This window comes from Anoplopoma fimbria, chromosome 19 (genome assembly GCF_027596085.1).
Source record: "Anoplopoma fimbria isolate UVic2021 breed Golden Eagle Sablefish chromosome 19, Afim_UVic_2022, whole genome shotgun sequence".
Taxonomy (NCBI): domain Eukaryota; kingdom Metazoa; phylum Chordata; class Actinopteri; order Perciformes; family Anoplopomatidae; genus Anoplopoma; species Anoplopoma fimbria.
This window is the reverse complement of record NC_072467.1, coordinates 9,579,556-9,595,184: the sequence shown is the minus strand read 5'-3', so window position 1 is coordinate 9,595,184 and position 15,629 is coordinate 9,579,556. Positions and strand designations below refer to the sequence as shown.

The 15,629-nt window shown below is 40.2% G+C and overlaps 1 protein-coding gene across 4 annotated transcripts in view; it reads right to left on the bottom strand.

Moving 5' to 3' along the window:
* The window catches only part of bicd1a (bicaudal D homolog 1a), a 28,791-nt gene extending 13,290 nt beyond the window's left edge, over positions 1-15,501 (bottom strand). For all 4 annotated transcript variants that reach the window (XM_054620003.1, XM_054620004.1, XM_054620007.1 and 1 more), the window contains exon 1: positions 15,286-15,501. In XM_054620003.1, the coding sequence (XP_054475978.1) occupies positions 15,286-15,501 (216 nt within the window). The remainder of the gene's footprint in view (positions 1-15,285) is intronic.
* Positions 15,502-15,629: the final 128 nt, after the last annotated feature.

Sequence of the window (15,629 nt, the reverse complement as noted above, 5' to 3'; positions counted from 1 at the left end):
AAGTTAAGCTACTCATAAACAGGATATTTCACAAAATGTCTAACTATTTTTAACAGGATCAGGTGTACAAAAGATTTCTACAAAAAAAAAAAAAACAACACTTAAGAAACTTAATGTATGACTTAGTTCAGGAGATAAACGTGCCAGCTGACGAAAAGGCTGAAAAACAGACACACAGACACAAGAACTGTCACTGCTGCAGGCCGCTATTCAGAAGCCACTCATCCATGGACAATCGCCTGGTTTTGGATGCATGAGGAGAAGCAGATGGTTTCATAACAACCCGCCTTCATGGGCTGAGCTGTGCTGTTAGAAAGTCCGCTCTCTCCATCTGCCTACTGGTCCTCTTAAAGGAAGTCCCAGAGAGCGTCACTGATGGCTGAGGCTCAACATTCACACATAAATGAGCACACAGTATGCTCTGTTCCTCCTGACGCTGGTGCACCATAGCTTCATGGTGGGCTAAAAATAACACTGTGACAGCTCTGCTGCTCAGGCTATTTACATGAACATTACTAACGATACAGCATGCTGTAACATTATAATGATGGATTTGCATTGGACCTGTATCTTACTCGAGCCAGATAACGTGAAGAACAGTGAGGAAGATTAAAATGTAATAGCATTTCCTCAGGTGGGTTTCAACATGGAGTCACTGATTGGCAGCCTGCTCATTTTTGTGTACTGAAAACCCCGTAATGCATTCAACCTTGAGGCTCCTCGGCCTTCTGTGCCTCAGTGGATAAAGTCCAAACAATAGAGTCCCTCTCTATAGATATTCATCCCTGGGGCCAGGGAAAAAGGGAGTAGACAGAAGGGAACAAACCAACCGCTGCACCAGTGTGAGAGGAGGAGCATGTGTAACCCTGAAACCCTGTCCTGTATGTTGCAGCTCCTAATTAAGAGTCAGGGGAGGACCTGTCAGTGTGTGTATATACACCAGGAATCTATTTTTATACCCAATAGGGAGAAGAAGAGTGAACTATTTTTACACTAGCGATTAATCTTCAAACTTTAAGGATTAAGTGGACGTACCAGGTCGTCCAGGTTGAAAATCACTGTTAATACAAGTTTATTTATAGTACTGTTAACATAGCGAGGGTTCTAGACTTTATTACATTTTCAAGGTCAGAGAGCAAATATGAACACAGACAAGAACAACTTCTGTTGATGTTCCCCTGTGTACTTAAGTTCTAATTAATGTGGATTTTAATTAGAGGATTACCTAATAAAAATAATAATGACCGTGACACGTATATCCTTAATTAATTGTTTATCACTGTACACTCAGAAATTAATTTAGGGATAAGCTGACAAATAATGACGTAAAATTAAGGATTTCAATTTTAGAATGATAAATGTGGCAGAAAAATCAATGAGTTTTATTTGTTGTTTACATTGATATTTTATGAAAGTACAAGATGAGCAATGTGACACTTTTATTTCTAATTTTAGAGACGGAACAGCCTTAAATCTGGATCACAAGCCTGATTTTAATATCAACCAAAAGCCATCTTGCTCTAATCTCTGTCGGCTACTACATAATTTTGATAAGTTATGGGAAAGCAGAAATCAGGGTATTAGTCAACTCATTAGAGGGAACATTCTGATGAAAAACTCCAACATACCCTATTAGACATATACACAAAACACACACACACACACACACACACACACACACACACACACACACACACACACACACACACACACACACACACACACACACACACACACACACACACACACACACACACACGAACACACACGAACACACTGGAGTTTCCTGTCCAGATGGTCGGCCCAGCCAACCACATCAGGGATTTCAGTACCATGGAGAGAGACATGCAGACATGCAGCGTCATGAAGAGAACTGTGTGTATGAGACTGGGTGAGGGCAGACAGATTGTTTATTGCTGCATTATGTCATTCACTTACTTGATGATCGGTACCTAAAGCATGCAACGCCACTGTCACGATTGTTTGAGACCAAGCCAAATAATCAAATAATAAATAGTCGCAGAAGAAAAGCATCAAGAGCAAAACAAACGGAAGGGACATAAATCAGAAGCAGCCTGCGATCTGTCAACCTCTTCACAACAAGACAACACATACAAATGCACTTTGGCCTGAGGAGAGTGGAGAAATCACAAATATACAAGATTTATTCCTGACTCTCTCACTCCTTTTGACAATACACGTTTGACTGCAGTACACAAGTCTGGGGAAGTAAACAGAATGGTAAAACGGCAGGAAAAAGTAGATTTTCCACTGCAAACATTTCTCTATATGGTCTGTTAGAATTGAAATTAATTATTTGGTTTCCCCCAGTTTGGTTACCTTTACCAAACTGTAGTTATGTACATATATGTTAAAAAATACTTTACTCTTGTATGAATATTCACTTCCTACATTTCCCACAATGCAACCCATTAGCGTCTTTCATTAGAGTCTTGTCTCAAAGCTGAGATAACCCTGATGGCATCGCAATTACATCGCCTGACAAGCTCCCTCCAGGTCCACAGAAAATGTAAGGAAGTTTTGTACACACAATTCCTTTTCCATTTAATATATTAAGTACCCTAAATAAATGTGTACTTGTGTGATGTACTTAAAACCAGTATCCATGATGAGCCACTGCTGATCTGAGCTGGTTTACTGGATGCATTGCCCTGGGATACATATCGCCCTTTCACAAGGACACAAAAACGTCCCCATGTGCTTCTCAGCCACCGGGTAAAAGTGCCAAGTCAAGAGATCTGTCATCTATAAAAACACATAAGCACATTTTCAAAAGCAAGGGGGAAGCTGGGTAATCACAGCCCAGCAAGAATGGAGGTCAGCCTCACTAACAAAATTAACAAATAAAACAGATGATTAGAAGTAATTACATTATTGAAAATACATTTGAAACAAAGCATGTGTTTAAAATCTGAACTGTGAATGCATACAACATGTAGTGTAGTGCGAAGCTGAAATAACATAATGATCATTAAGTAATTTAAATAGAAAAGATACAGTTTAAAATTAGGAGCTACAGTACACAGGAGCTACAGGACAGGCTTTGCTTTGTGTGTGTGCTTTTAGCCCGCTACTGAATCAGCAGGGATGTTTATGGTTTATCATAGTAATGCTGAGGGCCCAGGCATGCTCTACTGCGCCCTTTGAACCCGAGTTTCATTTTCCCAGTTGGTAGAAAGCTCTTCTATTCATGAATTACAGTCTACATAAACATTGAGCTGCAGTGATATGAACATTTTATAGATAGTAGAATTGCCCTGCTGAAATGCAATTTAGCACAGGGAAGCCTTTTATTCCTCTGATAACAAAATGCTATTATGCCGACACTCAAGGAAAGAATATAATACAGGATAATAGCTGTAAAAGGCCTCAATGTGCTTTATAGTGGAAAATCATAAATAGCGCCACGCCTGTCGCTTTCTCACCGACACAATGTGTACAGTTCATGCTGTGTGAAGCTGAAAGCTCAGCCGGGGGACAGGCTGTATTTAGTTAAACGATGTGGCTTGTTAAAGTGATTCAATTTGACTAAAGTCTGCTCTTGATAAGAAAGATGCCTGGATTATTTCCCAGAATGCCTATCACTTATGTGTGCTCAGTCTGTGCCTGGCTGAATGGACGTTGAAAGCGGTAGACCGAGAGGCAGCTGGGAGATAGATTTGTCGGATCCTGAATGTCTCTTTATTTCTTATCTTTTCTTCTCAAATCGATCCTCCTCTCCTCCTGACTCCAACCATATCATGATCATAACTTTGGCACACTAAGCCAGCGCTGCCTCGAATACAAGCCATTTTATCTTCTGCGGTGTATATTTTGTCAGAACTTAAAATATAGGAGGTCACAATATACAGGATTTTATGCTTTGTCTTTATTTAGGAAGCTGTGATCAACTTCCTACATAAACCCACTAACAAACTGCTCAAACTCTACCAGCTGTAACTGTGTCATGTGTAGCTGTCTCTCTGTTTGGTAATGTGCCCTGCAGGAGACCATCAGCAAGTCAACCACAAACAAACATTGCTTACCCTTCAGGCCAATTCAGTACACAAATACATGTTAAAAAGTACAAATAGCTACAGGCACACTCGTACATGCACTTGACAGGAATTCATCTCCAACTACTGCCATTTGTTTGTAGCGAGAACAAGAGCCATTTGGCTGAAGTGAAAAATATAAAAAAGCACTGAGTGAGACGGAGGAGACGAGGCTTTAATTCAGAATGCCCTTGACACAGACAGACAGAAGGAAGGAAAGAAGAAAGGAAGACTTTATAAATCTATTTAGCAATTTAAAATGAAATATTAACGAGAAAACAACAAATCATCATCGTTCATCAATCCTTCTTGAAACACAATGTGTTTGCCCTAATAAGTTCTTACTTTACATTATAAGGAATGTAAATTATGAATACTCACATTATAGAGTAGCTAATTGACAAACAAATTTCAAAAATTGTGAGAAGATCATGCCCAAATAATTCAGTTTACTATTACAGAAGACATGAGCATTATTCACATTTAAGAGGCTGATATTTTTAGTTTTTACTTAAATTACCTTCAAAATGAACAAAATGAAATTAAATGAAATAATTGTCAGCATAAAACATTAACAGTCCAGTTCAGCTGCTCTCATTCTTCCATCACAAATATCGGCTACTTAGTTATATTCCACCGCTCTTGCAGACCAAACCCCAAATAAAGTAAATGAGCATCAACAATGTTAAACACATTGAAACACTTAATATACATCTTTAATACATTTTGGTGGACTGACTAGTTACCTAATCAACTAATCGTTTTAGTTCTGTTACAATCAGCCAATTAACACATCTGCAGCCCAGATTGGCTACTTTTGTGTCCGAAGGTGCACATGATTGTGTGTGTAGATTTGTGTAAATATGCGGGTAAATAAATGTGCCAATGCATGAAGGTAAAGCTGTGTCTCGGACATATATAAAACCCTGATAAACAGTGATTCATGGACACCAAATGAACAGAACAAACCAGGCTAACTGGAAGATTTCAGCGACCATGATCCCACAGGTCGAACAGCACATGACCTATTTTTACTTATTCACTAACTTCCTCGATTTTCTTGAATCCCTATTGCTTTATTTATGCCGCTAATCTCTCAAAGGACAAATGTTTTCAGTTGAAATACTTTCATCCAACCTTGTCCAGAATCCTTTAAGTGGTTTCCGCCTCCATCATAATCCTCCTAAATGACAACAGACCATTTCCATTACGAGCCTCAACGGAGTACCAAGTTTCCACAGTCAGTCAAATGTTCAGGGACTCTGGGCCTGGGGTGAAGAAGAATTAGAGCGCTAATGTAGGGAGGGCGGAGATCGACCCACTCTGTTCCCTCTATGCTGCACACTTCTCTCCCTCCTTCCCACAGTCCCTCATTCCTTTGTTTGACTAAATGGCAGAAAAAAGAGGGAAAGTGAACTTGGAGGAGTGTGCTGAGAGTAATAAGCATGGAATTGAGAAAAAAAAAGATGGAGGTGTTTGAAAGCTCACAGGCTGATCGGTATTCTGCATCAGTGCCAGCAGACGCACTGAGAGAGGAAGCCAGAGGCACACAAGAGAGAGAGATAGAGAGGGACAGAGCGACAGGAGACAGATTCAACTGATAACATTGTCTCCTCTCTCTGTAGTGGGTCTCTGCTGATAGAGAGGACTCGGCCAAGCCAGACAAACAGCGACTACAATGGAAAGGCTAGTCTGCACACAGTGACCCTCTTGGTATTGACACATGGGGCCTCTGGGTGACTCAGGGCTTTTGTGCACCACAGGAGAGCCCCCATACCAAGGCCGCAGACCTGTGGGAATCCTTGTAGAGGCTAATAATTAAAGTGATGTCAGTGGTAGCATTTCATCAGGCTCATGGAAGTCTTTACAATGCTCTTTTCTCTCTGATTTTGTCTCTCATCTATGTCTAACAATGTTTGTTCTTCTTAATCTAAATTTTCTTTAGCTATAAATCTCTTTCTTTATAAAAGTAATGTAAGATTACCTTTGGACAAGATGATCCTTCATTTAAAGCTGTTTGGAAAAGGGCAGGCACTACACTGGTGCACTGTGCTAAATGGTAATATAAATATACGCTCACATGTGAGCGTATATTTACTCTAAACTCTAAAAAACTGTGGTGTTACTAGGTCTAGAAGATGAAGATATAGTTCACTGGATAAATACACAACTAACATGCCGGTGCAATTAAAAGGGCGCAGGAGGAAATGGCAAAGTCATTAGAGTCACTACATAAATTCATGGCCTTCCATAAAATAGAAGTTGAAATGTTTCTGTCTGGACCAAACGGAGACACCAATGAACTAAAAAAACAACATGGCCATTACTAGAGTCATGTCAAGACTTTTACTTTTCCAACTTTCAAATATGAGGATTTGTTACATGTCTGTTTATATTGTATCAAATTGAAAACATGTTGGTCACCCAGGTCTTTTCGGAAATGTAATATAATTTTTTTGCATTTTGTAGGCTAAATAATTAATCATAAGTGAATAGTAAATTATTGACAAATTAATTGATGAATGAAAATAATTGCTCTGCTGACCATACAACAGAAATGCAGGCAGGCAGCTTGGTCACTTTAATTTATTTTTCAGCATTTTCCAGAACCTTTCAAAAGCCGGCCCACAACAACATATATTCATCCTTCCTCTCAGCTCTTTCGGTTTCATGACCTCATGTGACATCAGGTCTCATGTGATGGAGGATAGGGTTAATTAAATGGGTTAACTAGGGGATGATTTAAAACCGGTCTAATCATATACATACCCCTAACAGCATAGAGTTGACAAAGACAGATCATCTGACCCTGATTCAGTGTCGCACACCCATTATAAGTGCATGTTTGGGTGTGCACGTGCTCATGCATGCCAGTGAGTATGTGCACTGTAATTGTGATGAGGGGGGGAGGCAGGATCTTCAGAGGATCATGCTCGTCTTTGCTTCTCTTTCCCCGGCATACAGCGATGATAAGCAGGAAAAAAGACTGGAGCTGAAAGTAAATTGCATTGTCTAGACACAAAAAAAGGCAGAATAACTGAAGCCAGTGAAGCTTTGAAGCACTGATTTGTGGGAAGAATAAAAATATCACGTGGACAATAACAACAAATATAGGCAGCAGATGGCACAACCATAGTTATGAATTCACACAAGGAAGGTGTCTTTGGCTTGCAAAAACAAAAGTTTTTCTCGAGAGGCCAAGCTGCTTTTTCTGCTTTCCTTTCAGAGTTTGCAGCGCACACAGCTAAAGTAGACGACTAATCAATACAGCAGCCTGCAGGCAGGGGAGTCCTGTTCCCTCTCCCCTCTTACCCACTACTGTATTTCACTGCAGCAAAAAGGAGCTTTCTGAAAAACATAATCTATTCAGGGCTGGGCAGGCCCGAACTGTTTCTGCAGAGAGAACAGCTTCACTAAATCCTGGTCTTTATTTTTCATGTGAGGATCATGAGATTTTGAGAAACAGGGACTAAAGCAAAGAACAAGGGGCAGAATGAAATAACTACATATTCTTTTTGAGCTCTGTTGTGTAAATCATCCTATATGCAGAGAACAGACACAACTTTCTCTCCCCTTCCCCGGTCCTCCATCAAGTCACCCATAAAAACCTGAAACAACAAAGAGACCACACTGATGGTCTAGAGTCACTCACCACCACCACTCCATCCTGCTGCCCCACCCTCTCTGGTCTCAATCACAACATCCGCAGCCAAACCCCCCCCCCCCCCCCCTCCTGCTACACATACAGACACAGAAGAGAAAAAAAAGGAGGGGCCATACACACACGCAGGAAAAGTGGTCCTGATGTGTGACTCTGCTACAAAGACAAATGACCTTCCCTTCAGGTCCTGACAAAACACACATATCAACCACCCCCATAAAAAACAGCACGGGCCAAACGCAAGGGCAGACAGGTCCTTATCTGTATGCTCAACATGCATCCCTGAGCCTGTTGCTAAGGTCACAGGTCAACACCACCAAACCTGCAGCTCAGAGGATCAATCCTCCAAACAACAAAGTCATTTAAACTGAAGGAACAATGCAATAATTTGTTAATGGCTACACTTAATGATTTTAAAAGACAACATTCTTGAGTGCGCCAAACACATTTCCTCAATTGTTTAAGTGTTGTTAAACCTGATTTGGCTTTATTTCCATGGCTGACTGCCACCCAGCAGACACCCCAGTGTCACCTCTAATGAAAGCTTTGTAAGTGACTGATTCAAAAGCTGCTTTGTATGATCCACTTAGAGGAACACGGAATCTGTCAGATGTGCTTTCCCAACATAAACTGATTCCCGCAATGCACGCTACAGTATGCACAATAGTGCGCAGCTTAGCTCACAGAGACAGAAATCAATGCATAATTCCCACTTCACTCCAGGGAGGGATCATAGGCGAGGATGGGGAGGGAGGGAGCGCCACAGGAGATGAGGAGGGGGATGGTGGGCTCATGGTGTAGAGCACAAAACCGAAAGAAAGGAGTAACACCATCTCATGCGATATTGATTCTGCCCCTCCATCCATGTTTACTGCCCTCACCTCGAACCCCAGCTAATGTAAAAGAGGAGCAAGCAGGAGGAGAAGGAGAAGCAGAGGGGAGAGACAACTGTAATGTATCCTTTCTCCTCACTCAGGACAGATTGATTTACAACCACAGCTGCTCTCTTTTTCACGACTGTTGCTCTGAATTGGTCAAACACCCCAAGTTAATAAATGCTAAGACGTAGGTAATTCTTTTATTCAATGTTGATTCACCACAAAGGAAAAAAACGCCAGATGTGTCCCCATACGTTAACTCTTAAGTCTTCAAATGAAACTGCAGCGTTCAACAGTCGTTGGGGGAAATATATTAACACCTCTGGAAATGTGGCTCCTCCTCTCTAATAAATTCTGGTTGTGCTGTTCTTTGCTGTATGAGACACAGAAGGTTCAACCACCAGTGTGACTTTGACAGGTACTTCACTGGGCTTCGATATTCACTCTGAAGGAGGTCAAGACAAACAACAAGTTAACACCCTCATCACTGATGCCTAATGACCGAGCAGTCACATGATATTAACTTGACTTATTCAGATATTTACTGTGGAGAGAATCCCAGAGGGAATAAACTGACAGCAAATCAATCATCTACAGGACAGTCGAAGTGTGTTGTTGCTTTTTGACAGCAGACCCTTGAGAATAATACACGTTTATAACATACTTTGAAATAATTTGCCAGCAAAGAAGAATTGCAGTGTTATCCGTTTTATTTTTATTTTTTATAACAAACATACATTAAAACACTGAACTGTAATTACAACTTCACTTCCTAAGAGCCTCTTTGCTGGTTGGAGACTTGTAACCATGGTAACCCGTGCCAATCTGATGTGACCAAACGAGAGTAGGGAGCTGAACTAATATATAAAATAATACTGGAATCTCATACTTACACTTACACTGAGTGTTATTGATGTTACAGAGCCATCCGCAACTGTGTTAGGAACGTATTGAATTGTGGGATAATTATGTCAGCGTTGCCTCCAGTGATGCATAGAGCTATATTTTACCGTAAATAGTATTCAAATCGTGTAGTACTAATATAATTTCAAGGTTTCAAAAAATCTTGTATTAGTAGTTTGACATTCTGGGAATATTCTTTTCATGTAAGAAGATCCACTTGCTGTTTGTCCCTGCTTACTGTACTACTAGACTATAACAGATTTTATAACTCTAAATAAACAGTAAAATACTGTCATATACTCTAAATCACTGTAAAACCCAGTTATCCTTCAGTCATACTGTAATCCAATATACAGCAATAAACTGTTAAAATAAATTAGAGTAGATGCCCTGTACAATTAAATGACAACAAGAAGATGCCGGTGGCTCTACTGCCAATGTTTTACTTTTATTTAACAGTCAAATTATTTACTGTGAAAACAATCCATCAACTAGAACCTCTTAAACTCACTTAATAACACATTATATTTAGTTTGTGTGTAAAATACTCCAGGAAGTCTCTTCTCCCAGAAATAATATTTACACTGAGCCAAATTAAGCTAAAACAAACTATTGGGCTGCTGGCTCTAGCTTCAAATTTAGTGTAAAGACATGAGTGGTATCAATCTTCTCATCCAATTATCAGCAAGAAAGTGATTCATTTTCTAAAATGACAGACATTGTCAATAATAAAATATTGTCCCTAAAAATACGCTCTGTGAGGGATAATTTCTCGTCAAAAGCGTATTTTTCTACCTATGGATGTGAAGAGACTGACCTTAAGCAGTAACAAAATACACACATTGATATCAAAGTACTCAACTATAAGACAATCAAGTTAAATAAAGTTCCAGAACATTTTTAGCGCCTGCTCAGTTTTCTGATTCTGTTTTTTCTTGCGATGTCCATGACACCAATTAATCATAACAGACCATGTTTACTGAAGTGGCCAACTACAGTTATTCTCAAATTCAATGCTAGCAAATACTGTGAGTCATAAAAGTTGGATGTGCACTGACAAAAGCAGAGAAGGAGAGGGATGAATACACAGCTGCAAGGAACAAAGAAACACAGTCTTGAAGCTGAAGATTTCATGGTGATCTGATGAATCATGACTGAATCTTTCTTTTCAGGTATGTGAAGAGATTTATTTTGGCATTTTTCTCAGCCTAAAGTCTTGAGAACAGAACTGACCTGTGAACTGCCTGTTCTCAACTCATCACAAATGTCAATTCCTCTACAGACTTGTAATTTGAAAGGGCTGAAAAGACGAGTTATGACAGAAGCTGATATGACTAACTTCTTTTTCACACTCCTCTTCAGACCTATGAGTTACAGAGATGTTTTCTTTGTATGGGAGATTCAAAAGACTTATTAGAGAGAGAGCTAAGAGAGATTAGACATGGAGACTAACTATTTAGTGAATATGTGTTAATTTCAGACAAAAATCAAATGACTCAATGGAACAAAATAAATAAGCCTGGCATAAAATGACTTAATGACGACGAGGATGCTCTTCCAGTGCTCTCCATCTTTTAACAATTACAAGCCTTGTTGACAGTGTGATGAAGACATCGCTGTGAGCCATATGAACACACAGCTCTTCCTGCTCTGCAGTGGCGGCATTCTCCTCCTTCCGCCTCTACAGTGTCCTAGCTGAGGTTGATCTGCCCAGAGACAGCACTAAAAAGCCAGAACCACGATGTAATGGTGTCCTCGTCACTGCTTAGGCAGCTATCCAGAGACATGCATACACACAGGGATACAGGGAATGGGAGAGTGATGGGGCCGTCAGGCAGAGAGAGAAAGAGAGAGAAAGAGACACTGAGGGAGGCTGAGTGAAAGAGCTGGGTGAATATATATAGGAGGGGAGAAGACACTACAGAACAAGTAAACGCCTCAGCTTTCAGAACCAAAACGCTGTACAAATAATAGTAAGAAAATACTAGAGAAAATAGTAAGAAAATCATTCCATTGATGAACATCTCAAGCTTTAAATTTACTTGCGAAATGTTTAAGACAGAAAACCATCTCAGATCAAGGAAATATTTTTCCTATTATGTTCTCTTTTTATTTACATTCAGGTGACAAACAAAGATGCCATCTGTATCTTTGTCTGTATTTTAGAAAAAATACTTTTCACCTCTATTGGTTTTGGACTGCTGGTCATTCATAATAAGCTTTATGAAAATGTCACCTTAGGTTCTGGGAAGTTGTGAGAGGAGAAAATAATCGGTAGATTAATCAATAATTCAAACATTTTCCACTGGAGGTTGTTGGTCTCTTTGTTCCTATATGGCCCTGTGTAATCATTCAATTGTGGCTGATATTAAAAATAGCCAGATACTAAACACAACCAGATACAAATGTATGTGTGTGTGGTATGTATGTGTGTCTGAGTGTGTGAGTGTAGTACAAGCAGTGCTCTAGTCAGTTGTTCTCCATCAGCTGGGCCTCCGTCTAAGGGCAGACAACCAGCACGCGTGGAACGTATGTGTCAGCACAGAACATAAGCAAACACAGTCGGAACACACATGCAAATCTGGTCAGCTTGCATGTCTACACCTGCATGCATAAGCAAATCGATGAAAAATACATGCGACAGGCATGAAGTGATTCTTTTTACATCTATGATGCAGCAGTCCGTCTGTTTAGTGCAAATCAATATATAACTCTGGTAAGACGTACTCACTAAAAGTCTAGAAAAATGAACACTGACTGGATGAAACAGATGATACAATCTACTCTCAAATAAAATAAAAAAACAGATGCTGAGATTGATTTTTGGTCTTTCATAGGAATAACCCATTCAGGGATCCTCAGACCACTCAGTCCCAGAAGCAATTCCGATTTCCATTTGCAGTTTCCATCCCTTCTTTTTTTTTGCACTCGGTCTGCCATTCGGTCTCATATTCATAAACGTACGACAGCCAGACAGGAAGCCGGACGTGTTTTTCAGTGGAAGTAATATCACCTCCGGAAAATGTTCCCTCTCTCAGGCGAGAGAAAGGACAAGAGAGACAGACAGACGGAGAGACAGGCAGGTGGGGAAGCAGAGAACACAATGGGAGCAGATGTTAACGGATGACAGATCACAGCAAAGAGCACTGCTGCTTTAATGGCAGAGTTACAGTTGACATTTCTAGAGCTATGACAATTGAAGTTTTGCCACACGGTTTGAAAATGATTCAAAGGTAAGTGAACTGTTAATGAAGAGGCTCAAAGCACCGTATTGAAAGTTGAGTGACTACACAATCCTCCAATAGTGAGAAAATCCAGCAGCTGCTACAGAAAAGCAGGCACATCTATTTTTTTTTATGTGAATGGTTGGTGGTATCTTACATTTTAGTAGAAATATTAGGCAATAAAACGATCTTTAAAGTCAGATCATTTTCATATGGTCGCTTTGTGTTCTGGCACGAAAATATATAAGACAAAATACTTACTTATAAATACCTATACTATAAAACAAAATGCTTTGTTTTCATTATACTATCATTCTGAGCCATTTCCTACACAGACACAATGTTTGATCTCTCTTCTTCTTTCTCCTCTCTGTCTCCTCATATTCTCTGTATTATCCGCCACATCAGCCATCATCCATAATAATCCATAAGTGTGAGATATCAGCTGGACAGTGCTCTGCTGCCGGCTTTACAAGGCTGTCTCTTTGTCTTAACATGCTGCTGTGAGCCGCACAAAGATCATTCTGATCCTGCATGCGAGTTAAAACAAAATGCTCAACTAGTCAAGCGGCTGAATAAAAGGGCACAAGGAAGAAAGTGGAAGATGTAAATATATAACCACGCATGCACAATGCATGCCACATAGGCATGTGATGGTATCATGTTTTTTTTTTATTTGGCCATCACACACACACACACACACACACACACACACACACACACACACACACACACACACACACACACACACACACACACTCAGATAAACGTCAGTTTATATTTAAAATGTAAAATACCACCCTTAGTAAAGATTGGTACATAAATATAAACTACATTTTCATGAGATGTTATTAGGAGAGGAAATACAAAAAAAAACAAAGTTCTGCTACACAGATTTAATTCATAATTTTTTATCTAATCTTGTGTTAATAATTGGACGTTGAAAGGAACTGCTAACAACTCATAGACATCTGAAATCCCAACTACACACTGTTTTTACTTATTATGTCAAGATCCAAAAAGGTTTAATCTACAAAAATGCATTGTATTTTATAAGTGTAACTTTTTTGGTAATACAATAAGTACAACATTTTCTTTTTAAATGTAGTGGGGTATAATTATACTGTATAGTGCTATAAAATGGAAAAATAATCAAATAAAGTACATCAAAACTGTATTTATTTACTTTCCACCACTGTCTGCCAGGTAGGCAAATTGATAAAAGAAAACAACACTAACACACATTCCCAGAATAGCTATTGACATACTCCCTTTCTTATGTTATTCTCTTGTTTAATTTCTAACATGGAATTCAAACATGTTTAAACACTTGCTTAGAAGAAAATAAATGAATGCTTTCTCCAGCATCTTCTAGTGACTGAGCTTTTAATTTATACCAAACTGCCTGGTGTACACATGATTAGAGATGACAGTGTGTAAATAATGATGAGAATGGAAGTTGATGAAAGTTGGCAGCAAAGAACAAATGTCCCCTCTCTTTGCACATACACTACACACACACACACACACACACACACACACACACACACACACACACACACACACACACACACACACACACACACACACACACACACACACACAAAAACGTGGCCTTCAGCTCGCTCTTCTCTTGGACTTTTGGCTCCAGCATCACTATAAGTGACCTTGAGCTCTCAGCCCTGTCAGCATCCGCCTCTTGTTACTATATGCATGTATGCATTAATAACTGAATCTATTAACACGGCCAGCGAGGAGGCCTATTATTCACATAGCACCTTTCTTGGAATGTGAACTTTTTAAAGTTGTTGACTCCTGGCCTTCAAACTTCAACAGCACAGCGTTTTGGCACACCAGTAAATGCATGTGTAATCTAAAAAACCTCCATCCCAGGAAGTCTCTGTATGTCTTTGTATATTCTCACACTTCACACTTCCTGACATTTAAATCAGTGGACAACTGAGCCACCGGACAAACTGTAGTGGACTTGCTTTGAAGATCCAATTACTGAGGGACTTCTGGGAGAGAAAAAAAACTATCTCGACAAAACAGCAAAAGGCTCTGAGACCCAGAAGAGTTGCCTGAAAGTAATGACTGTTGCTATGCACACACAGGGAAGGAATCTAGGAACAAGCAAACACAATGGTGTGGGAGGTCCTGAGCTTGCATTACAGATATTTGCAATCTGCTGTTGTCTATGGATTCACTGCACAAAAACTGCATACATTATTCAGTTTTTCAGGATAACTTATTCATACAGGATGAAAACCTATAGCATTATGGGTATGGACACTGTCACTGACACAATTAAAGGATTTTCAACTAAATCAAATGTATTTACCCCTCCCATTTTGCTGGTTCCCACTCCCCACTCTGACTCCAAAGACACCCGATGTGTGTATATTAAGGCATTCAACAAGACATCTCTCTTTTTTTAAGGTGAGGTGGACCCCCTCAGAGGAGATGCAGCTCCTCTCACACCTGCCCGCAGTGCGCTTGCCCCACCACCACAGTGTCAAAAATTAATAAAATAAATAAAGCAAACAGAAAGCCTCTCCTCTTACCTCCTGCAATTGTTCCAACTCTTTCCTGAGAGTCTCTTGGTCGATCTCCAGGTCTGCATAGCGCTGCTTCAGAGCCTGGTTCTCCTCCAGGACAACCAGCCCGCACTCCGCAGCCCTGATCTTCTCCCGGTTCGCCTCGGCCAGTTCCTGGGTGAGCCGCTCCAACTCGGCCCGGTACTGATCCATCGATTCCCCGCATACTACATCGGCGGCCATCGCCCCTCTCTATCTCTCTATCGTCTCTGTCTGTCCCCCTGTCGGTGTGCAGGTTCAACACCAGCCTCTCCACCGCTTAGGAGAGAGCCACAGAGGCGGGCGGAGGCTGAGAGATGCTGAGTATCCGC